This window comes from Lissotriton helveticus, chromosome 2_1 (genome assembly GCF_964261635.1).
Source record: "Lissotriton helveticus chromosome 2_1, aLisHel1.1, whole genome shotgun sequence".
Taxonomy (NCBI): Eukaryota; Metazoa; Chordata; class Amphibia; order Caudata; family Salamandridae; genus Lissotriton; species Lissotriton helveticus.
The window spans coordinates 1,247,586,258-1,247,610,914 of NC_136059.1; the positions used below are offsets into that span (position 1 = coordinate 1,247,586,258).

At 42.4% G+C, this 24,657-nt stretch overlaps 2 protein-coding genes across 2 annotated transcripts in view; one reads left to right on the forward strand and one right to left on the reverse strand.

Moving 5' to 3' along the window:
• The window catches only part of POLR2B (RNA polymerase II subunit B), a 128,946-nt gene extending 115,665 nt beyond the window's left edge, over positions 1 to 13,281 (forward strand). The window contains exons 22-25 of the mRNA XM_078676200.1: positions 1,847 to 1,960; positions 5,405 to 5,565; positions 10,871 to 11,066; positions 12,978 to 13,281. Of these exons, the coding sequence (XP_078532326.1) occupies positions 1,847 to 1,960; positions 5,405 to 5,565; positions 10,871 to 11,066; positions 12,978 to 13,067 (561 nt within the window). The 3' untranslated portion in view covers positions 13,068 to 13,281. The remainder of the gene's footprint in view (positions 1 to 1,846; positions 1,961 to 5,404; positions 5,566 to 10,870; positions 11,067 to 12,977) is intronic.
• IGFBP7 (insulin like growth factor binding protein 7) overlaps positions 12,354 to 24,657 on the reverse strand; it is a 148,017-nt gene continuing 135,713 nt past the window's right edge. Inside the window, exons 4-5 of the mRNA XM_078676201.1 lie at positions 24,432 to 24,558; positions 12,354 to 13,438 (exon numbers count right to left, since the gene is read on the reverse strand). Coding sequence (XP_078532327.1) covers positions 13,419 to 13,438; positions 24,432 to 24,558 — 147 coding nt within the window. The 3' untranslated portion in view covers positions 12,354 to 13,418. The remainder of the gene's footprint in view (positions 13,439 to 24,431; positions 24,559 to 24,657) is intronic.

A 24,657-nucleotide genomic window follows, 5' to 3' on the forward strand; every position in this document is an offset into this window, starting at 1 on the left:
AGCTGCCCTCTATCATATATTCTCTATAATATGGACCCCATATATCTTTGAGTCTGCTTCTTTCTGAAATAAGGGCGTTATCGTAGTGGGTGGAGCAGTGTACTAAATCAGTGAGCCAGTCTGTGGTCTTTGGCGGCAGTCCCCACGACCATCGCATCACTATTCTCCTTTTAGCCAACAGGAGGTAGATAGCAGCTAATTTACGTTCCGATTTATGTAGATCTTTATCGTACCCTTGTAATGCGACCAACTGTGTCTCTGGAATTGGGAGTCCAAGCATCTGCTTTAATATGACACAGATGTCCTTCCAGAAGTCCTGTATCTCTGGGCATTCCCATGCCAGATGTACAAAATCTGCAATCTCCGCCCTGCACCTCTGACACCTCTCTTTATCGAATACGCCATATTTATGTAGTCTGGCTGGTGTTTAGTATACCCTGTGAAGGTATTTATAGTGTATCGGCTTGTGTCTCCCGTTTTGTGAGATGGATTTTGTGTTAGTATAACATCTAGCCCACTGCCACTGCGCATCTGTTGTGTCCATGCCCAAGTCAGCTTGCCATTCCAATTGTGTTTTGAGTGGGGTTGCCGCATGGGTGACTCGGCTGAGTGCATATAGCACCGTGGCCCTGCTTTGTGTGAAAGTGACCTGCATTAGGTAGGTTTGTGTCTTCAATTCCAGTGGTTCTTCCAGCCCATCCCCTAAAATATCACGCATCGCACTTTTGAAGTCTGTAATAATTGTATGCAGCCATGGCTGAGGCTTGGAAATCCTGTGCTAGTACTTGTTCCCACGTCTTCCTCGCTCCCTTGTGAAAAAGATCCCCCATATGTTCAACTTTTAGTTTGCGGAGTGTTTGTCTGACCACACTTTCATCCCCCATAGGCAACCAGCCACACCACTCTACGGGCCATTTAGATGTGTACATGAGTTAAATCCTCTGCGACCCAGCCAAGTTTTGCAGTTGGGTTCTTCTACAGGCTATCGGGTCTATTACATGGGGGGGGTACCCCTAGCGCCCCCCACTAAAATTCTCGGCAGTGGGCTGGGACTGACAGCGATTCTTTCAATGTGCAATTAAGGTAAATCCCAGGGGCCATGTATCCAGTAGTGGGCGTGCAACACCTGAGCCGCCCTGTAATACCGTTCTAAATCTCCGTCTGCATATGTTTTTATTAGAGTGTCCCCTTTCACTCTCTGGTTTTTCCCTGACCAGGCTAAGCCGATCATTTGGGTTCCAATATTTTGAAAAAAGGACTTTGGTAGTATAATGGGGATGTTGGCAAATAAGAAAAGGAAACGAGGCAGCACTATCATTTTCATTATGGCTATGCGACCCAGTAGGGACAGTGGAAGCATTATCCACTTGTCAATGGACTCTTTTAGTTTCTGTGTTGTTGGCCGTAGTTTTCCCGCACTATTGTGTCCGGGTCCGTATGTACCTGTATCCCCAGGTATCGTTCCTCTTCAGTGGTCCGTTCAATGGGGTAATCTGTACTAACCTGTGTGGTCGCAGTAGTGCGTTGGAACATTATTAATTTTTGCCAATTAATCTTTAGGCTAGAATGCTGCCCAAATAGCGTCACCTGCTTTAGCATTGGGTACAGATTTTGTTCCGGGTTACGTGTATGTAACAGCATGTCGTCTGCGTAGTCAGCTATGACTGTTATACTGTGGGGATCGAATACCTCTGTGTGCATGGTATTCCCGCATGGCGCATGCTAGTGGGTGTTTATCAGAAATTACTGTTGTATTTTATTACATCCGAACATCCGATATATAACCATGTTTTATCATCAGTAGGAACATTCAGTTTGTGTTAATCTTCAACATTTTAATTTTTAGGTATCTGCAAATAAAGGGGAAATCGGTGATGCCACTCCATTTAATGATGCTGTAAACGTGCAGAAGATCTCTAACTTGCTGTCAGATTATGGCTACCATTTGAGAGGAAATGAGGTAAAGCCGGAAACATGCTTCAGCAATCTTTATCTTATATCAACTACATTTTCCATTTCCTTTTATTTGATTCTTTAGCCGCTTCAATATTTGTAACGTTTCACCTGCCATCTGAAGTGAGTCTTGCTCTTGACCCACAGTGAAGAGATTTAAACTGAATTCTTTGGGTTGTAGTGAAGTAAGCAATATCTATTTTTCCATGCCTGTGCGCCCATTTCGAATCTCAGATTATGGATTGTTACTGCAGCCAGAACAGTGTTAATCAGGCTACAGTTGTTCCTAATCCAAAAGATACTTCACCACAAACGTTTTCCTTTTCACTTGAATAAATCTTCATCTTTTTGCCAATCAACCATGTATAGAAACAGACATCTGCTGATTGAGTAGAGAGCACAGTGCAATAAGTAAATCCCTGAAGAAACTTTATTTTGAAATCCCAAGGCACAAAGCCGTTTACCGAAACCCTTCAGTGTGGTTTGTATTTGGTCTTCGAGGGGAACGGTTGGTAAACAATAGCATAAACATCCGTTAGACTAGTATGATGTACCAGTCATGAAGCACAAACCAGATTGGCTCCTTAACAGTTAGATTTACTCCACATAATTAACTTAATTATGTTGCTTGCTAGAAAAGGTTCAAGATAAAAATGTAATCTGACTTTGTTTACTCTAATATCATACATTGTGTTACACTCATGTCTACTTGGATCTTCTATACATATGATATATTTTAGTCTGCCTAATTCTCTGTGGGCTGTCCCCACTGAGATAGTACTTCTAGGGATGCCCCTTGGGAAGCTTGGCTTAATATATGGGACTAAGGCCCGTCTGTCTCTTGCTGCCCTTCGCTAAAGAAAGAGCAAATGCTCGTCAGTAAGGAAGTAGCAGTAAAGCTCTGGCACTCTGAGACAAAACCCCTACTAGGAATCTGCTACTTATTGAAATATATAAGGCTTTTCATTGGTCTTTAGTTGCACCATATTTATATCCACCAATCATTCTCCTGTCTGGAACATCCATCAAGTTTGGACTTAGCACAACAGACTGATGTGTCACTGCTGGTGACAACTGCTACCAGCGCGAAGCATTCACTTTGCTTTTGGTGCAACCACAGTAGTTTACACAAAGGTGTTGATAGTGAGATACGATCTCTTTAGACTTCTAGTAATGTTGTTTAACACCTACGTGGATTTTTCCTCACAGACCTCCAACTATGAACACCTTTCACAGCTTGTGATTTGCAAGAATTGTATTCAAGTCCTTTCTGTGTATTTTACTGTGACTTTATTTTATTATGTCCACCCTAAATTGTATTGTGGGCCTGGTCTTACCTGCATTCTTGTGTGTTCATATGGGAAACACCTTTACAGTCCTTCCACCCCCTTTTAATATTGTGCTACAAAATTAATCAAAAACCCAATACTCCTTGGGACTGCCTTTCAAGTCTCATAGTCCCCTTTCTTGACTAGGCACGAGTAGACTTTGACTGTGACTTGTGCCTTTAGCAGAGTTTTCACATGTTTTCTTCCCGCCTTCAAAGGGCCAAACTCACTCTCTTGTTTTTATTATATCTTGAAAATGTCTTTAACAACGAGGATTATAAAACTCCTTATCTTGGTACAAGAGAAGATGTGGTGTTTTGGTATTTGACCTCCAACAGCACCATCAATCCTCAAAGTTGTTCAGATTAATGCCTAGAAGCACAAATGTCTTAAAGGTCGATTGGCAGCAGTTAAGGCAATACAATACATCTTTTCCTGTGCCCTCACCAGGTACAAAAGTGTGTGCATATTCAGGGACCGCTCTTAGTGGGATATGTAACTGAGTTCGTTTTTCAGTTCTTTCTATTTACTGTGTAAATGATGACATTGTAAGTGTCTGCCTTGATGTTAGGAACTTAAATGCTGTACTCTTTTAATGGTGGCTGGCTGTGTTGGGAGAGTGACCGCTGCTGTTTGTGTTGTTCCATATGGAGCGTGGACATTTTAGGGCTTTGCAACCTTCCACAGTGTACCTGTGTATGTATGGTCAGTGTGCTTTGTTTTGGCATCCCCTGCTTTAGAGCCGTTGAATGATTTGTTCAATTCTATAAGCTCATTGCGTTTGTTTAAGTTTTCCTATTGAGAAATAAAGTGACCATGACTGCTGGATGTGTGTTTTTGCATAAGGCCAACCACATGGAAATGCATGCCAATTTGTTAGTAGTTATTAGCTAAACCCCCTGAGCAGGAATGCTGTACGGCTTGTTTCATTTATTACTACATGAGCACTTAACTATGAATAATCACAATGCGGGTATTTAGCTGAGAAAGGATGGTATGTGAACGCTCTAGGACTAATTCAGGAGTTACATTGAACATTCGGATGCAGGGAGAGATCTGGATGTGCCTACCTTGTCTCAAGACTAGGGCAGTGGAGGCAGGATAATCTCTTCTATTTGGAACTTTTGTTTGTAGGTTATTTTTGAGGTGCGTTGGGAGAAGCAGTGTGCTAAGTGGGAAAGCACTGATGGGCCACTCAGCGGCTCCACAAGACAATATTAAGCTTGTCATTCAAATGGGCAGCCTGGGGTCTAGGGGAGATAGCCTCTACAAGCTTAACAAGAATGGCCATGAATATATGTTTAGTAATACCGTATCTGTATGCAGGGGGAAAGGCAGAAGAGACGTTTTTATGTTGACCTGGTGAGTATGGACATAGGTCGAGGGGGATAATGGTGAAAAATCTCTTGTTGTTGATGTAAACCCTGAGATGAATGATAATGGAAGGAAAGAAAGTGGGGCGGAGAGGAAGGGAATGTGATGGTTTGGAAGAGCAGTAGGTTAATGTTGATCTTTCAATGACTTGTAGGCATTCTGGTTTGCTGGCAGAGAGGAAGCCACTAAAGCTTTGAGTAAGGAAGATTAGAGTGTCCTAAGCCAAAACATGGTTTGAAAAATGTAATTAATAGATGAGCCAATATGATACTAACATGAGACGTTGAGTGGGGCAAGAACTAAGTCTTGGTGGGTGTGTACTGGTACTGAGGTAGGTTCAGAATTGGAGCAGCAGGGCAGATTTGGATTTGTTACCTTGGTGGGAGGAGAACCAGTAGTGTTAGTTATAGCTCGAATTGGTCCTGTGGTGTTGACCATGGTCAAGGTGATGGTGAGCTGAAATGGGTGATGATCGAACATATCTTCTGACCACCATAGCCATCTATGTTAGAATACATCTGCAATTATATTATGAGATCCTTTGCCTGTTGCAGAGGAATATTTTAAAAGTAAAAGCAATGATATCCTAAATAAGGATACTTTAGACATGCAATGCTACGTGACATCCAGTCATCGCTGAATACTGCCTTTAGTTTGATACATGAGCATGTGTGACCTGCTGGTTTTGGGAGATTGATTTAACATTGTTTTTATGAAAGATTTATCACGTTTCCTTCACTTTTGTTTAGGTTCTTTACAATGGATTTACTGGTCGCAAAATTACATCACAGATGTTTGTTGGTCCCACTTACTACCAGCGTTTAAAGCACATGGTGGATGACAAAATTCACTCACGTGCCCGGGGGCCAATTCAGATACTCAACAGGCAACCTATGGAGGGGAGATCCCGGTAAGTAGAGCGTTTTGTTTTGTAAAATGCCAACATGTTGTCGTCGTGCCACTTCGCAAGATTCAGGAGTCTGGTGGAAATGTTGTGCTCTAGACTGCAGAAGGGGCTTTGTGAGACAGATGCTTTCTTTTGTTGTGGTCTGACGCATTTGTTGTTGCTGACACAAATTATCTTGGCTGTCAGTTTTTGTAATCATGGCTTTAAAGGACCGATGTAAGATAGATAACTTAAGGGTTTTGATGTAGGGCGTTCGAAATACCTGAGCAAAGGACATTGATGGACTTGCCCCTATAGTTCCTGTGGTTGACTTTGGATGACAAGCGGAGACTTGGGAAAGGATTTAATGGAGTGCTGATTTCTGTTACTACGCTGCATATTTGATTTAAAGCTCTTTAGGGAGTACATGCATTTCGAACTGCATTCTTTACGCCACTGGATTTCTTTTCAGTGCAGATAATGTGCTCTCACCTGTTTACATTAAAGCATGGCCTGGTTGGGATTCTCCTAATTTCATTTTTGATACCCATGTGTATGCTGAGCTCAAGTAATCCAGACATAATCAGCTTAAGTTTCTGGCCATAATTCCTGAGGCCAAGAGAATGATGCTGGTGTGAAACTCTGGTCATCAAGATGTCCGTTTTGGTTCCATTCAGACACTAATGATTCTTCATTCAGTAATAAGTATGACTTAAATAGGATGCATTTCTTCACTCGGATTGAGTAGTCCTACTCGGACTATTTATGAAAGTCTTTGGTATATTTGGTATTGGATGCCTGCAGACGTTCGATAGTCTTTGGAGTTTTCAAGTGATGGATGAACTGGTGGGTGGCGAATGGAAATGGAGGCTAAAGGAGAGCTCCTTCGCCCCAAAGATGACGCTGTGTTGGATTTAAAGTTTCAATAGGTTTTTATTCAAGTTCACAACATGTGACTAGACATTACTCCCTGTAGTGGAAACAAGTCACAAACTTAAATCACCCCCTATCTATTCGACTCTGTCCCAGTGCTGGCCTGGATTTTAGACGTCAGAGAGCTATTGGATGAATTTGTGCTACTAGGAACATGAGCTCTATAAATCTGATCGAGATTGGGGTGCTTTTTAGGATTTATTTAAGATCGCCTACCAGTGGATTCTAGTTTGCAAGTTAAAAATATTTGTTTACACCCATGGTGGCTCAACCTGTGAGGTCCTCTGGCACTTAGAGACTCCGTTGGTCTACTTCTCCTCTGGCTGTTGTCTTTTGGCGTCCGATTTGGTGCTAAAGTCACTTGCAATTGGAGGGGGGCATGTAGAAAGAGGCTGCAGGCAGCGATTAGAAGTCCAGTCTGGGTAGACCCAAGGGCGGGCGTGGGTCTGTGGACCTCGTTGGCACCGTCACCTCCCTTGGAGTCTGGATGTGGGGTGCGGGTGCATAGGTACTTTTAAGTGTCTGGTGGGAATATGGCTCATTATGTCTCAATGCATCACCTCGCATGCTTTTACAACTCGGTCGTTACAACGACCACGTTGTTAGTGCGCAATGCATTTACATCGCAAGTCATTATAACAACTTACACTAGGGGGCGCGCTGGACTTAGAAATATTATTAATTACTATTCCTACTCCAGTTTGCGCAAGAGTAGGGTAGGTGTTGGAATTCATTTCCAATACCTCAACGCCCTCTAGTGCAAGTCGTTGTAATGACTTGCGATGTAAATGCATCGCGTACTAACAACGGAGTCGTTGTAAAGACCGCGTTGTAATGGTAGCATGATGTAATGACAGCGTTGTAAACGCTGTTTCCCGTCGGGTGGTGGTGGCTGAAGACCTGCTTCTTTGTCTTTGTTCTGCAGAGAAGCAGCAAACATGACAACTGGGCCACTCTCAATGTGGGTTTTACTGTCCCTGAAGTCCCTCTATGTGCAGGTCTGTCTTCCTCTGCTTTGGTGTCCGGACTGGACACAACAAGCCTTGATTGCAAGGGGTCCAGTACCCCCGGTAGTTGGTACTATGTGGCTTTGGTCAGTCCTGGCATCCCCACACTTGGAGGGAGGATGGCTCTGACCTGTAGGAGCACTGTTACTTCTTCCTGGGTGGCTGCTGCGTCAGGAGTTCCTGTGAGCAGCAGGTCGGTGAACCGCTTCTTGCGTGTCTGTGGCTGCAGGGTAGTAACTCCTTTACTCTAAGGGAGTTTCATTCGCAATTGACGAAGCACTGGCAGCCCTCCGTGTTTTTTGAAGTCTGCACAGTGGCTGAACAAGTCAGTTGTTCCACGAGGGTCGGGTGCAGCTAGCAGGCAAGTGCTCTTCTTTTCTTGGGTCAGTAGTCTTCTTTGTCCACTCCTTCCTTTGCCTCCTTCGAAATCTGAAGCCCTGGTATCAGGGGATTCCCTTAAATTCGCAATTTAGAGATGTTCATGGGAGTAAGAGGTATTAGCCAATGGGCTACTTACCCGTGGGGTCCCGACACCCCCTAGATGACCATGTCCCATAATTCCGAATTCCCCCACAAACAAGATGGTGGAACTTCTAAATTTGTGTTTACTTCAGGCTGTTCACCCTAGCGGTGTGTCCAGCCTGGCAGTGCAGCACACCTCCTGCATAGCTAATTTTCCTGCCTGTCTTGATGCCAGATGGCCCAGTGCAGGGGATGACATCTGCCGTGTCTAGGCAGATTTAGGTCATATATCAAAGGTGACAGATGCCTTTGAAGCCTCATGCCTTTATATGCTGATCTATCAGCCTTCCTGGGAAAGGAGGTGATAACACCTCTCCCCAGAACTGGCATTGTTTCTGTCCTCTGAAACTAGAGCTCTGACTTTCTAGGGGGGGTTAGAAACTAGTCTGTGGTGGTAGGCTGGACTGGACCAATCTTCCAGCACACTAGAAGGCTAGTAGGGTTTGGGGGTACGTTTTAAGGTACCCTCTGGATGCAAGTATTAATAGATCCATCAATGGAATCAGTGTGGGTTTATTAATACGAGGTGTTTGATACCAAACATCATGTGTTTCAATGATGCCATTATGCTGCCGAGGGACTCGTTTTGACCAGTACATACCTTAAGTTGGCTTCCCTGCTCTCTTGCACTATCTAGTAATAGAACTAGACTCGTGCAGATATGTTCTTACATAAAATATAATGCACCCTGACTTAAGGCTGCTGTAGGGGGTGACTTGCATACATTAGATGCAATGGCTTTGGCATGACACACAAGTGTCATGTCTTCACTCATGGTTTGCACCATATCACGCAGCCTGCAATGGCAGTCTGTTGAATTTGTATATGGCTACCTTAGGGTGGCTTAAGATATTCTGCATCTCTTAGGGCCCCGCTTTAACACCAATGCCCTAGGTACCCAGGGTACCATATACTAGGGACTTACAGGGGTGCTTGTGTCCTTTGTCAATTGTACCACAATTAGATAACGCCTTGTTTAGGGAAGGAGCACTGGCAGTGAGGTCTGGTTAGCAGGCCTCAGTGCGCTGTGAGTCAAAAATCAGCACCTAGTAGCTAAAAACAGGGACTAAAGTGTATGTGTGTGTGTGTGTGTGTGTGTGTGTGTGTGTGTGTGGGGGGGGTGTTGGGGGACAACTGCAACAAAAGATCAGTTTTCTACTCCAGGTTACTGTGACCCTAAGCTTAATGCTCCTGGATTCAGTGGTGCTTTTACGTGTATCCTTTGACTGTCTGCTTTAAGTAACTTTGTAAAGTTTTTCCCCCTATCTCTCTTTTAATATTTGTAAACCTTTTTTTATGTTTACTTATTGTGTGCTTTCTTTATTTCTTACCTGTATTGTTTTGGACTGGCTTGTTACCCATAATACCTCAAACAATTGCACTAAGATCTTCCGTTAGTGAGCCAGGAAACCCTGCTCATTTCTGTGGACTGGGCCCGCTGAGTATTCCCACCATTCGAAGTTTCATTGCCTTACATACTGTTAAAACTTTGGTAGCAGCTAATGAACCAAAATTAAAGTCGTTTTGATAGGGTAGTCTAATGAGATCTGGTCCACAATCAATAACTTGCTCCTCTATTTTTTATGTTTTTGAAATATTGAGTATTCTCTGCCTGAGAACCACTTTGTGGTTATTGAGCTTAAGGTGTATTGGGCTGGAAGTAACAGACGTCTCTCCCCTTTTAATGACCCTGCCTGTCCGTAGGTGGTCAAGCTCCATAAAAAAACATAAGACATTGTAAACCCAGTCCCTCAATGAATGGTCAGAGATTATCGTTAAGTATGAATTTGCCACATTTAAGTCTGTAAGTCACAATTTATCACCGGCCTGCATGTAAGGTAACCTCCGAGGGTTAACTCCAGATTAGGTAGGAATTTATCTGAAGGGGCAAGGCTGCATAGTAGTATTTTGCGTTGGGAGAGACGAGAGTGTTTCATAAAGGGTTGGGGGTGGGGAAGTGAGGGCGAAATAAGGTGACCACCAGGCATATTATCTATATTACTATCCTGGGGAAGTAAGAAGATAGACCCTCTAAATTCTAGAAACATTTTGGCCAGAGTCACTCCAGTGGCTTTTAGTGGATACTACACAAATCCTAGAGTAAACATGTGGCATTTCAATCTACTTTAATTGCAAAATGAAGAACGGATGTTTATTTTTCATCATTTCCTTTGACCTCATGTATCATTTTCCTACATCTCCGTTTTATATTTAATAATAGAATTTCCAGTTTTAGCTAACTTCTATTTTTGATTCTGGTGGGTTTCCCTAGAGGGGGTTGGTTGCCTTGTTGCTTAGGTTACGTTGCTCAATGTGAGGCAAGTTTGTAGTCATTGAAACTAGCGTTTTGGGGTGTGCTCTGTTGGGCAGTGTCATAGCTCAGTCAGAGCTTACATCTAGAATGTTCCTTCTCACTCCCATAGCTTGCCAGTGTAACGTCTCGCAGGCAATTCATGTTTCTGAAGAAGTTTCACAGAACCCTTTTGTATTGCTATTGGAATGAAGCACCGCATTTCTTTGTCACTCTGAATCACATGGTTGTGTATGTTTTCCAGTTTCTCTCTTGCCTCGGGAACATCTGAGATCACAATTTGTGGGCGAGCACTTCCATTAACACCCCATTTAATTGGTATTACAGTACTGCCTAATGTGTTGTGTACGTTTCTCTTGGTGCCATAGTCTTGTCTAAACGTCTGTACATGAAACCATTGTTATTTCCCTTTGTATTGATAACTTATGTTACTAGATTAAGCCTCACAATATGGTTTTATTTCCAATATTTTCAAATGTCGGTAGTTCTACACTGATATGGAGTTCTTATCGCCTGGTGCTTTCTCAAATTTTAAACTGTCTGTTCTGTGCTTTAGTGATGGCGGTCTTCGTTTTGGAGAGATGGAGCGTGATTGTCAGATTGCTCATGGAGCAGCACAGTTCCTGAGGGAACGACTTTTTGAAGCTTCAGACCCATACCAAGTCCATGTGTGCAACCTGTGTGGATTAATGTCCATAGCCAACACTAGGACTCACACGTATGAATGCAGAGGATGCCGGAACAAAACACAGGTATGTTGTAGGCTGTTATGTTAGAAGATCGCATCCGATAATGTGACTCCAGTTGTATATCCAACATGTCTATGTAAAAAAGATGAAGCCGTTAACAGTTTAAATGTTTTCAGATTCAGCTTATTGGGTAAATCACTGCTAACTAGAGCATTTTAAACTCGTTGGGGCACTTCAGTAGTTTTTCTGCAACTTCAGTTGGTAGTTTCAACTGAATTTGCCACGAATTTTTCCCAGCTCGAGTCAAGAATGTCTACATGTGTATCCCCTTTATCAGTTTTAAATTGTTATTATTGTTTTTTTTTTTATCATTTTGCGGTTAAAATTTGGTATGCAGAAAGTACTTTCTGAATCTTACTGCAGGCTTTACAAAACGAACAAATTTCAGGTCTACATCCTAAAATGGACTCTCCCTCTGAGTAATGCATGCTTTTATGATCATCCCTACATTTAGAAGGCTCTCCCTTCTGGATTTATCTCCAGAAGATGGCTGCAGACCATCTCTTCTGTCTCAAATTTGGAGTGACTATGTTCTTGTTGAATGGTCATTGCTTGCTGACCGCCCATAGACTGCTTTAGCTCTGCTTCTGTACACCACTCTCCAGCCGTTGAGACCAGGAATGGTTGCTGTGCAGAATTCTAAATATATCTGGAGTTCTAGGATGAGAAAAAAACGATGAAATGAGATGTATGGCTTTTACTATGGTTAAACTCGCCCAATAAGTACTTTGTTAAATTAGAAGAAAGACCTTGATATGGTTTGTTTTATTTAATCTAAGGAACTTTATTTTTACATTACCTAAAAAAATAAAAACTCCACTTTCTATTATTAAAATATGGATATGTTCATGGCAGAAAATATGCATTGTCTGCGCCGCCTGCACTTTGTGGCTGGTGAACCTCTTGATACACAACTGCTACAACATACTACATTACTCAAAAAATAAGATGGTAGCCCCCTTTTAATAAAACAAAAATAAAGCGAATGGGGGAAGAGGGGATGGTGGATACTCCTCAGATAAAAAAATCCTCATAAGAAACCAGGAGACCACATTGCTACTTCTCCCAAAACAATCGAAGCATTTGTGTTAGAGGAAGTTTAAAACAGTTAAGTAGTTAGTGAGGGAGAGGGCAAATACCTTATAATTGCACAGTTGATAAATCGCTGGCATTTGCATGTGTCATTAAAATTCTTGCAGTGAAAAGTCCTGGAACCATGGCAGATTGTTGCCTTCGCATAATGATTAACTGAGCGCAGCTTGAATATTTGTCTGACACACCATTCACAAGTCAACTTGTATTTTATATTTATTTTTTCGTATTGTGTACCATAATGCCCACTTATTTAGGGTTATTATTATTGGGTTATCCATATTCATAGTTAAAAAGGACACATACATCAAGGTTACAAAGCTACCTTGTTTCTGTTTAAAGAAGCTTGACAAAGTTCAACACATTAAAAATCTAAAAATTATATATGCCAGGATCCAGTGGTCATGCCATGGCGATTGATGCCTTTTGTTTTCTTGAGTCCATTTTTGGCTTTCTTTTCATTGGAAATACTGAGAATTAAGTGCAGTAAAACTTGAAGACTCCATTCACGAACTGCTAGTCATTTGGACTTGATCACCGTAGATTCTTCTGACCTGCCGAACAGTGTGCCATTGCTCTCCTCTGCTTTGGTTGGATGGTGTTGGCTATGTGACTGTTTCAGATCGAAATGGCAACTCTGTATTCCTAGTGTTGCTGCTGATTGTGTTCTGATTAAAAAGTTATATCTGCTTGTTGTAAAGTTTTTCTTGTTTGACTGCTGTGGGCACCGTTTCGTTTCTGGATTCACTATCACCTCCCCAACTGCTTTAAGTAGTGATTTCTACAAAGTAGTAATTATTTTTAATGTCTCCTCTGTTTCAGATTTCCTTGGTACGAATGCCCTACGCCTGCAAACTCCTGTTCCAAGAGTTGATGTCGATGAGCATAGCTCCTCGTATGATGTCTTCATAGCAAGGCCAGCATGTTGAGGAGCTGTATTACCCCTGCTTCATCATATTACTTATCCAGCGCTCGGTTACTGAAAAAGACTGGGAAATTACTATGTAATTTATGGGTTGTTAGGAGACCGATTTTACTGTCTTTTTTTCTGCTAAGTGTTTTAATGGCACTTGTGATTTTCTGTATATAGTAAATAAAGTTTTCTTGACATAAGTGTCTACAGAAACTCTTCGTGTATTTTATTGCGACATAATTTGTGCAAGCTGAAATAAATGGTGCTGTTGTAAAGAGGAAAGAAAGCAAAGAGGGTCCAGCAGTAGACTGGCAGATTGAGTTAACCAAACTGCAATATCCAGTGTGTCTTCACAACTCTGCATCTTGATCTGTTGAGAGACAAAAGATGACAAATCAGTCCCACGCTCACTATTGCTGGATCCTTTAAAAAAAACATCTGCCATGGTGTGTTTCCTTATTCCACTCCAATGTTTATTATTATTTTGTATTAGAGCCGATAACACTTAACTACCCCATGGCCGGTCGATTCAACAAAATATACTTTCATGAGGTATTGTGTACAACAAAGGAAACTACTTTCACATGATTTTAAGAATAATGCTCATTTTGGGTTATTTCTCCAAGATGGAAGGGCTCATTAGTAAATATTTCAAGCATTCATGTTGCATTGTATTGGCACTTGCTTTGGCATAGCACAAGAAAGTAATTGGTGTCTTCTATTGTTACACAACATTTCCCGCCCCTAAGCAGGAGGATAGCAGAATACACCACACGTAGTCTGAGTGGGGCTATGCTCATGGGTGACACTAGTCCCGTGCTCATTATATCTTCAAACATCATCATCTTCAGGGCATTATTGGTATCATAGCGAGCTACATGTAGCAAAATAATTTTCTTTTAAGTGCAGATGCGACTCGATCTAATCTTCACTTTGTTTAACAATCCCATTGTCACATTTTAACGTTGCCTGTGGCTAACAACACAACAATTTATCACTTGCTGAACTGGATACACATACAGCAGGTTAGTTAAATTTATATTTTAAAGAAAGTAAAACTAACGTGAAATGATAATGAATAGGTCTAAGGGTTAGAGGAAATAAATGGAGTTAAGGTAAAGAGGAGCAGGGAATGATAAAAAGAAAGTGGTGGTGAAATTCATGGGGATCCTCTGTGTGTAATACATAATGCAATTAAGCATCCAGGAACAATGAAAATGCATTCCAGAAGATAACACGACACTGCCATCAAGACGCTGAAAACGAAAATACAAAATTAAATAAAATTTAATTTGTCCGATCTAATTGCAAAAACAAATGAAAAAAATACGCACACCAAATGAATTACTCAAATGAATTGCAAAGCAATTAATAATCCCAAAATGAAACGCCCGACACCACTAAAACATATAGAAACGCAGTTCTCCATACTTGGCCGTCTTGAAAAGTAAATCGTCTAGCATGTTCTCGAGATTATTAACCAGAAACATATATAATTAGAGATGGGTAAAAAGTTGATTGCAGGTTTTTTTTTCTTCACCTCGGTGATATTGGTGACATCCGACAACTCGTGCTTCGCTCTCTTCTATTCCATATCACTCACAACCCCTTAGTTAAAAACATCTATGTAAGCCACTGTTACACATCTATAATTATATAGGTTCCTGATTGATAATTTTGAGACAATGCTAGGTGATACAATGTACTTTTCAATTTGTTATACATAGTCCCCAAAGTAGCCTACCCCTGCTTGTAACTGCTATGCAGGGGGAAGACGAGTAATGGAGCATCTGTACATAATGTGGACTCTTTTCAATCCCAAATGTAAAAAAAAAATAAAAAAAAATGCTCATGTCACCCACTCCTCACCACACTCTGCGCGATCCCTTTATTCTCCTAAAGTGGTGCTTCCAGTTCTCCAGCGCGGCTCTGACAGGCTGTCGCAGAGTCCAGCCAGAGCAAGCTGGAATTTCTTTAGTAATTAGGAACAGTGTGTGTTACAGGTTCTGCTATGAACTATTGCTTAATCATAGCAGTGAATTACCGGATTTAGAATGCAGTTAGTTATTCACAATAATGTCTCTCTATTGGTTGGTAAGACTGTCTGTGATAGCCAGAATTCTAGCTATTCGAGATTTTAAGAAACTATTTTTAATGAAACTGGCATTTTTGATAGAGACTTCTAACCTCCGATTCCTCACCTTAGAATAATCCCCAGGTGTCAGACTGTATCTGGAAATTTTCAAAGCAGTACCCCTGCATGCAAGCAGGTGGCGCCAGTGGCTTTGCGTGTACGGCACTCTGCAGTTGAAGTGACGTGCACACACCTTTTATAGACACCACCTATGCGCGCTTCAGTTCCTTATATTCCTGTACCAACAGAAATTGATCCAGAGGTACTCCTGGTCTATTAGGGTCAACTTTTTTCCAAGTATTTTCAACAAATTGCTTTCTGGTGTGCAAGGGACCAGTCCCGTAACACATTAACAGGGGTTTAAGCCTTGTGGGACTGTCACCGACAAATGTCTGGCACTGATCCCCCACATCATCTGCCTGGAGTCATCACCACTCCGTGGCCTGAGGGGACTGCATGCAAATGCCCCCTCAAGTCATGCTTGAGCGCAAGGCATAGCTTTTCATAGCCAGACACTGGAATATTCTGCATTGGTCAAAGTCACAGGGGGGATCCCAGTCCTGCGCTTTAAGCCGTTCCCCTGACAAGTCGAGGTCTAAGTCTTCAGATAAGTTGAGTAAGTCCAAGCGGGACTTGACACTCTCTCAATGCTCCAAATCCACTGAGAGGGAGCGTGGGCATCGAAGAGCCTGCTGGGCTTACTCCCAAAGTTGTTTTGCAGAGCCTGGTCTTGATTTCCACCCCACGCCAGTCCAAGTTTGCTCGGCCTTGAGCAACTCCCCTACATCTTAAGGAATTTCAGGAGGCAAAAATGTACTTATTAATGCGCTTATTTGTGCTGCCACAGTCACACCTCCAAACCCCTAGAAGCTTAGTGGCCCTTCTCTTGGATTGTTGCTAGTATGACCTCCCTCGACGCCAGTTGGACACTGGCTCCGACCAGCTTCAGTACTAAACATCTTCCCTAAACCATGTCCTACATTGGAGCAGGATCTGATTTCACCAGTGCCGGAGGACAGCCATTCCACAGTACTGACCGACTCTGGGACAGCGCCCCGCCAACTTCGATTGAGTCCACATTTTGATGTTGTTTATTCCTCCCAATCTAGCAATCTATTGGATATTGTCCCTTTGCCCCGTACTAGGGACCAGTTTCTCCTCAATACCTTTGCCACGGATTCTGAGAATAGTCTCTGTGACATCAGTGATGAAATTGCCCTGCAAGGGCATAATTTGCTGTGGTGATGCAGAAGCTTGCTGAGATGCTTGAATTCCAGCTCCCATGTATGCAGGTTAAGACCAATGTATTAGTCTTTAACCTGGTCAGACCTCTTCTGAGATATTTTAGGTACTTGGGCTAAGTTCTGCACGGTAACCCCGGACAGCTGCCAGATTGCCCATCACCACCATCCTGTACCCGGGCACCCGACTTTGCTTACTCGGCGTCACACCCCTGAAAGTCTGAGGGTGCATGCCTCGGCAAGTAAAGTGAATCCAAATGGGTTCCTCAATATTTCCCCTGACGGAGTCAAAACGTATTAGCACTTTTTGCAGCAAATCTTTTCATCCTCCACTCTCACCTTGTGGTCAGTGAATGCGACTTGTCTTCTAGGCCACTACACCCTTGTCTGTTGTGGCTCAGATCCTTCCAATTGTTCATGAAGAGGCTTGTGCTTTCCTTTCCTAGGCTATGCAAGATGCAGCCAAGTTCACAATTCCTTGTGGGCTAAATACAACTGATTCTATGGGAGGAGTCATCGGCACCAGTGTGGCCATCTGTAGACATGCTTGAATGGGGACCGCAGTTTTTTCGGGCATGTCAAGTCCAGTTTGCTGGATATTCCATCCATCACCTTGCTTTTGTTGCCCTGTGTTAACTGTGCCACCTCAATAAAACTACACCATTCTGGTGGGTTTGAATAAGTGCGAAACCAGTCCTGGGCGGTTTCTGTTCCAGTTCAGGAAAGACCTGTCCAGGCAATTTGCCCTGGACTATCCCCATTGGAGCAGGGTCAAGACTGATTTCCACATGGCTGGGTCCAAACTAGGGTGGCATAGTGGGCGAAAAACAATGGATTAGGATGTGGCCTAAGTGATTGATTGCCAGTGGCTGAGATTAATGAAAGCGTTACATGCATCACCTTGTTTGTTGCCGTATGTGTGACTGGTATATCCATACTTGGGTCCTGTGCTACTGGAAACAAACTATACTTGGCTGATGAGCACTAAGAAGGGTGAACCCAGTCCTGGGTTCCTTGTGTTCCATTTGAGGGAGGGCTGGGTCTAGCAATTCAGACTGGACTGTTCCCACTGGAGCAGGGTCAAGACTGATTTGAATATAGCTGGGTCCAAACTTAAGTGGCACGGTGAGCGAAAAACTATGCAGCCCTGAGAGATTGCCAGTGGCTTAGATTAATGCAAACATTCTATTTATCATCTTGTTTTTGTTTCTTTTAGTTTGGTGCCATGCCATTTGATGGTTCCTGTCTGTTCGGGGACAAGGCAGTTAGTCCTGCTGTCCTTAAAGCCCTCGAGGGCTGAGAGCACGCTCTCCGGGCTTAACTGCGGCTCCACATCAGCACTCAGTTTCAGCCCCTCTGCTGCTTTGGTAGGGGTTTTCCACATCGTCAACTGCCATTAGCTCAATCTCTTGTATCCCAAGAGTGCTCTAGTTTTACATTGATCATACCAAAAAACACAATATGGTTAATCAGTTCTTTGTGGGGTTTTCTGGAGCAAAAAAGCCAAGGCAGTGCAGAAGAGCGCCATCTCCGGCTGGGTCATGCTATGCATTAATATCTTCTCTGCATTGGCCAAAAAGCAGTCTCTGGAAGTACTGCATGCTCATTCTTTCAGGGCTAAAATTGCTTCCACTGCATTAGCATGCAGAGTCCATGGGTGTTCCTCCATACTTTCCCAAAGCACTATTGTCTGGACAGTCCTTTTCGCCGAGAGGGACATTATGCCATCGCAGTCCTGCAACACTTTCTGGTTTAAGTCCATTCACAGACCTGCCTCCAAATTGGTACTGCTTTGGTATCTATCCAAAAGGTGAGGAATCTGCGGCTAGCAGTCTCCATCCGCACAAAAAGCTACTTACCTTTGATAACGCTTTTTTAGGTAGAGACTATAGCCACAGGTTCCTCACCGAACCTCCCATCCTTTATGTTCTGTGATTAAATTCTGTCCATAAATAAGCCCAAGTCTAGGATTCTGCACGTTGGCAAACTAAGTTGATCTCGGGACTCTGCATCTGGGAGCGTGCGTGGACAGCCTCAAAAGCAACTGATGTCAGCGTGCAAGGGTGGTGCCTATATAGACTCTGCATGTCCTTTCCAGAGCAGAACTGTGCGCTGCGGTCCTGCTGAAATGTTTCCGGATCCAGTCTGATGCCTGGAAAATATTTATACTGAGAGGAATCGTAGCTAGATAGTCTACCAAAAAGAACGTTAGTGAAGATAATTAACTTGTTCCATATAGCTTCTTATCATCGAGGACCCCCACTAATTTGTCTGTTTTGACCATATTAGGTTGATATTCTTAGAAGACTGAGGAATGCCAAATCAGCCTTCCATTTAAGAGAAGGGATTAGAGGGTAAAAGTATCAGGAATTAGGTATTTTCAGGGTTTAGACTGAGTTTGTTTTGCAACATCCAGTGGTTCATTTGTTCAATCAGTTTGTAAGAAAGGTTACATTTTTGCTGGAGTTAATTCTGAGATTCAGTTGGACATTCCTTAATTAAATACTGCTGGGATCAGACCTTGGTGTATTTCTAGGAGAAAAAAAATACATGACAAAAGGTGCGATCTCTATACTATGACCCAGACTTAGTGTCTGGTGACAAATAGCAGGACTCCGTTACAAAAAGGACAGGATACAATCAACGTTTAATTTGAAAAGGTGCCACTGCAGTTTGCACCACCTATTGCTCCCACTAGTGCTGCCAATGACAGTACTATCACTACTAGCTTTTACACTTGTACAAGTTTGGCGATTCAGACTTTGAATGTATATTAAAATGAATATTTTGTGCCGCCCAAGCTAGTCTTGTAGTTTTGGGTGACAGGTATATGTGATTTTAATTCATATTTAATTATTAAACAATTGCTTCTGTGCTCCTAAAAAAAGACAAACAGCGCCACCGTGTGGCAGGTTGTCATAAGAGCCAGTGTTGACAAAGTGCCGGTGCAGGGCACCCACAACCACTGGCTAAAATGAAGCACTGGAGGCAATGCAGCACCAGAATTTAATGAGTAGACTGCTAATGATGTCATCTGCACCGCTCATGCTAAATCTGGCTGTTCTGCATGACACTCAGCCTTGCGCAATGATGCAAAGTTGAGCCAGCAGTTTCTAGCCCAGGATTTGTACTCTGGTTGCACCTTCTAGTTAAATTTCAACATTTAGACAAACTTCAGAAACCTATGGCTTTTGTGCTGACTTGCCCCCAGACATGTCCCCTTGCATATATTAAGAGAAGTTGGCTCAAATAGATTTGGGTGCAGCATGAGGGTTAACTTTCATTTTATACACAAGTTTATCCCAGTAAAAACCTAAAGTAAATATGGACCTAAGAGTACCATAAGGTGGGGTTGAAGATGCACATATTCTTTGGAAAAAACACTTCGCAGCGGATATAGTGCACTTTTGATGGAGGAAACCAACGTTGAGATTTTGAGAAACTTGTGTGTTCCACTTCTTAGTGGGACCATATTAAATCGGATCCGTTGAAACCAGATAACTAATGGATTTATTGGGGGCAATCCGTGATGCCTGGGCTGCTCACAGGTCACAAGGACTGCCTGGTTTATTTGAGAGCATGTGGCCAGCGTACAAATTCTTCCGAGTACCCTACACATATCGTGCTAAAGCCAAGCAAGTCTAACCAGCATTGAAAATCCAATAGGTCTCGCCTTTGATTAAGTTAAAGCCATTTGCTTTGCTAATGGTATTGTATAGCAAAGCAAATGGCTTTAACTTAATGAAAGGCAAGACCTATTGCATTTTTAATGCTTGTTTGTATCTCCTACCCAGGGCTTTAAGTGAGCCAGGTCCTGCCGGTGGTCAGCGCTGGCAATTCTAAAAAGGTGCAAAGAGAGCTCCATTTCGGGCTCTCCATTTTTTGCCCTCACTCTTGGGTGGAAAAACAATCTTAGCTTTGTAGCAGTCCCACCCTCCACTGCTTTGATGTAACTTCAAAGAAACTGTTCTTTCAGTCTCATCATTTCAGAACTGGAGCATTTTCAATAATCTATACAACGAAGCCATACTTGTTGCTTATTTATCTTATGCAACTAACACCCATTAACAAAGTAATAGTCCTGGCTTGTTGCAGGTGTAATGTTACTTGCATTTTATATCTGGTTGCAATGACGGGAGCATGAAAACACCAGTTGGACGGCAAGCAATGAAAAACACACATTTAGCGTAGGTGTTTTTAAGCTACGCCCTTAATTACATCGGCCACGCTTCTTGGAGAGACCTCACAGCTTTTTCATCCCACTTAAAGCCCTGCTCCTACCACAAACTACGTGCTTAAAAAAAACCTCTGCCTGAGAACGGACGGAATGTCGCATTTAAATTCACATAGGGTCACATGAATCAACTCGTGAAAATGAGGGGAATTAATCTCCAATGCGGTCACGTGGACATACTCATGACTTGCTACGTGTAGCCGCAACAGACGTAGAATCATGGTTTAAGGAAGCACTAGGAAACATTTATCGTTCCTTTCACTGACACATATGCCACAAATGCATTTGCTGGCGCTCACGGGTGCAGCAGGTGCAGTGGTCAGTGGTTGTAGGTAAAAGAGGTGCGACTAGTGGCGCCCAAAGGTCCTCCAGTTATTGGGCTGGGGTTTACCTTCGGTGGTATTCATTGTAGTGGGTGATGCTTGCAAGCACTCTAGGCACTATTGGCGCATGCAAGGCACTGCAGGTGGAGTAAAGTGGTGCTTGCCAGTGCCTCGGTACGTGGTGTTCACAGGAGGGACACTGGTGTCTTAGGGGCTCACTGTTCTAAAAGGTGCCTCGGTTGCAGTTATGGGTGTTTACATGCACTGCAAGGGCAGTTGGTGCTCACAGATACCCCAGGTGCATCTTTTAGTGCTCAGGGGCACTGAAGGTGCAGTTGGTGGGGTTCGCATGCGCCTTGTTCGCAGCTGCGGTTGATTCTGTTGAGGAGAAAAGAAGAGAGTGCCCCCGAAAGTAGGCATGAAAGTGTGTAGCTAAAAACACTCGAGTGAAAGAGAGCGATGAAGAAGAAAGCTAGGCGAACACAAAGTGAAAAAAAATTATATATTACATATAATTAATAGAGAAGAAGCCAGGGAGGAAGCCACTATACGGCAGAGAGGGGTACGGAGAAGGGAGAGGAAAGAGTTAAACACAGACCAAATGAAAGATAATAGAAAGAAAGAGAAACGCAGAGAAGAGATGACAAAGAAAAATATTCGGTGCGGCAAGGAGTAATAGAAGCGCTCTGATACTCGATACCTTCGGGTGAAGTTTGCGCTATAAAAACAAGGCAGCATGACGAAGCTTCTGATAAGCTTGGTTGCCATGACAATAGAAAGCTATTGCCACAAGATGGCGTCGGACTGTCCGTACGTACACGCGCATGCTGTTGGGTTTGGACAAATGGCGAGAGCAGCCATCTTTGTCCATCCCTACACGTGCATGTAAGGCTTTCAGAGAATCGATTGCAAAAGGCACTCGCATGGCAAGAGCAGCGCATGCGCTGCTATCGCCAGGGGAGACCTAAAAAGCAAAACACATCTCCACACATTGGATAAAACCTTTACATCTCAGGAAAGGCTTTCAGGATGAAGTTTGGGGCACCACAAGCATGGCAAATTAAATCCCACAGTTGTTATCGATTGCGCGGAATTGTGATCAACAAAATCTCTGGGTCATGCGTGTTTTTTTTATTTATTTTTTGACCAGAGGGCCACATGAAATGAAAAACAGAACATTATCTTGGGGGCCAAAACGAGCACACTAAACTTATTAGTAGTAGTTGCTTCTTGTTCTGTAAATATAACTGCTCTTCCAAACCGTTCCATGCGGTTCTGGTGGGTTATTGATCATGGTAGGAGGGTTGAATACCCTGGAATTGCCTTAGTCCACTATCTCAGATTTTTCGATCACAAGGATTTTGGAACCATTCAATTACTAGGAGTTTCACAAATGTTTTTGTGCATTAACTCTGCCGGCAAAACAAACCAGACCTGTGTCATTGGGAAGGAGAGATTCACTCCTTTCCAGCGATGGCCTCTTTGGGGCAAATGCCACTGTAGGGCCATAGGACTACAGACACCAAATAATTATTTTGCAATAAAGAGGGTGTGTAGTACCTCATATTTGCATTTTGCTGGGAGGGAATATTGACAGTTGTTGCCCGTAGCAGCAGGAGGATGACAAAGGATGATATTTGGAAAAGCCAAGAAATGTAATAAGGAAAACACAGAGAATGCCTAAACCACACTTTCTTCAAAAACAAACCTTTCAAGGAATGGAACAATATTTATTCAATCCAAACCTGGCAAAATGATTTATTGCCAATTATTTTATATTTCATCAAAAGATACTTATATATTTAAACAACAGAAAAAAACACTGTGCATTGAAATCCTAAACACTTTTCAACATACAAGTATAAACAATATTATGGCGACATCAAACATCATACAAAAAAAGTCAATACATTACATAAAACCACAAACAAATGAACAAACATTCAATGAATAAAGGAATCTGATATATGGGGAATATTGTCAAATAAATGACAGTTTTAAACAATACCATTAACCCCTTAATTGCTGCCGTCGGCCAACGGTCGTCACGGCCACTACCTCCCCAGTGCTGCGCACGACCGTTGGACGTCCATTCAGCACTAGTTCCAATGGACAGCGCAGCACTGGGGAGGTTTATTTACAAGCTCTAAAGGGGTTAAAGCCCCCGGTGCCCTAAGAAATTGATGCATATACCTCCTCCTCCCTGTATAAAGAGCCTGATACAAACATTAAAAGCCCTGATGAGAGACCAGGGACACTCGTCCTGGCCTTGAAACGCGTCGGCAGTTTTGGTGGAATACAACTTCATTACTGATAATAACTAGGACTTACGAGTCCAGTAAAATATCAGACTACTGTCATTTATTTGACAATATTCCCCATATATCAGATTCCTTTATTCATTGAATGTTTGTTCATTTGTTTGTGGTTTTATGTAATGTATTGAGTTTTTTGTATGATGTTTGATGTCGCCATAATATTGTTTATACTTGTATGTTGAAAAGTGTTTAGGATTTCAATGCACATTGTTTTTTTCTGTTGTTTAAATATATAAGTATCTTTTGATGAAATATAAAATAATTGGCAATAAATCATTTTGCCAGGTTTGGATTGAATAAATATTTTTCCATTCCTTGAAAGGTTTGTTTTTGAAGAAAGTGTGGTTTAGGCATTCTCTGTGTTTTCTATATAATAAGGTCTAGCCTTTACCACGTATATAGACCTATCTCCTTATGGACACAAATAAATTAATAAGGGCTTCAGCTGAGCAAAGGTCCAAACAGAACACAGGAAAGATGACAAAACAATAAGATACAGCCATTTTTGGGATATTGTTTCTACAAGTGCAGTAGTGACATAGTAGGGAAGAGAGAAAGTGAGGTGTGGTTAAAGGTAACGGGACAAAAAATAAAAAAAATCTACAAATGTGAATCAGATAATCAGAAAATTGTGGTAAGGTGCAAAAAGGTGTGCAGCAGAGGTGAAATGGACCGCTGGTGGCATACATACATTTGGGGAAGTCTGGTGCAACTTTAAGCTCTAAAGGCAGATCTTTATTTATTTAACTCTGTTTATTGAGAAGCTCAATAGACTGTATAATCACATTTGCCAGTGCATGCACATCGGGTGTCGTTTACAATGGTTATAAAAGTAAATGACAAGGTGAGACAAATCATACTGCAAACAAGGAGGAGTCCTAAAGGCAGATCTTTAGTGTCAAGCAGCCTAGCATCGGTAATGCAACGGGGCTAGAGATTAATCCGTGGAGCCAGCAGAACGGCATTGATGAAATAGAATTGGTTTGGGGACCGGAAGCACAAAAGATGGTGTCAAGCGCCACTTAAAGAACATGTACCCTTGAACCTGTAAAAGTTTGAGAGCATCCATACGTTCCTTCTTTAAAATCCACATTTCTTTGATGGATTACTCACCTGGTTTCAGTGGAATTTGCTGCAGGTGGCTAACGACAACAATTTTTGCTGAAGCAGCTGCCTCGCCTCTGGAATTCTGTGCATGGCACTCATACTCCCCAGCATCATCTTTGGTTAAAGGAGATATCTAAACAAACACAAGAGCATTTATCCTTTAATCATTTGGAACAAGGATCATGCATAAAGTAAAAACCAAAATCAAAACTGGCGTAAGATCTAATATCCA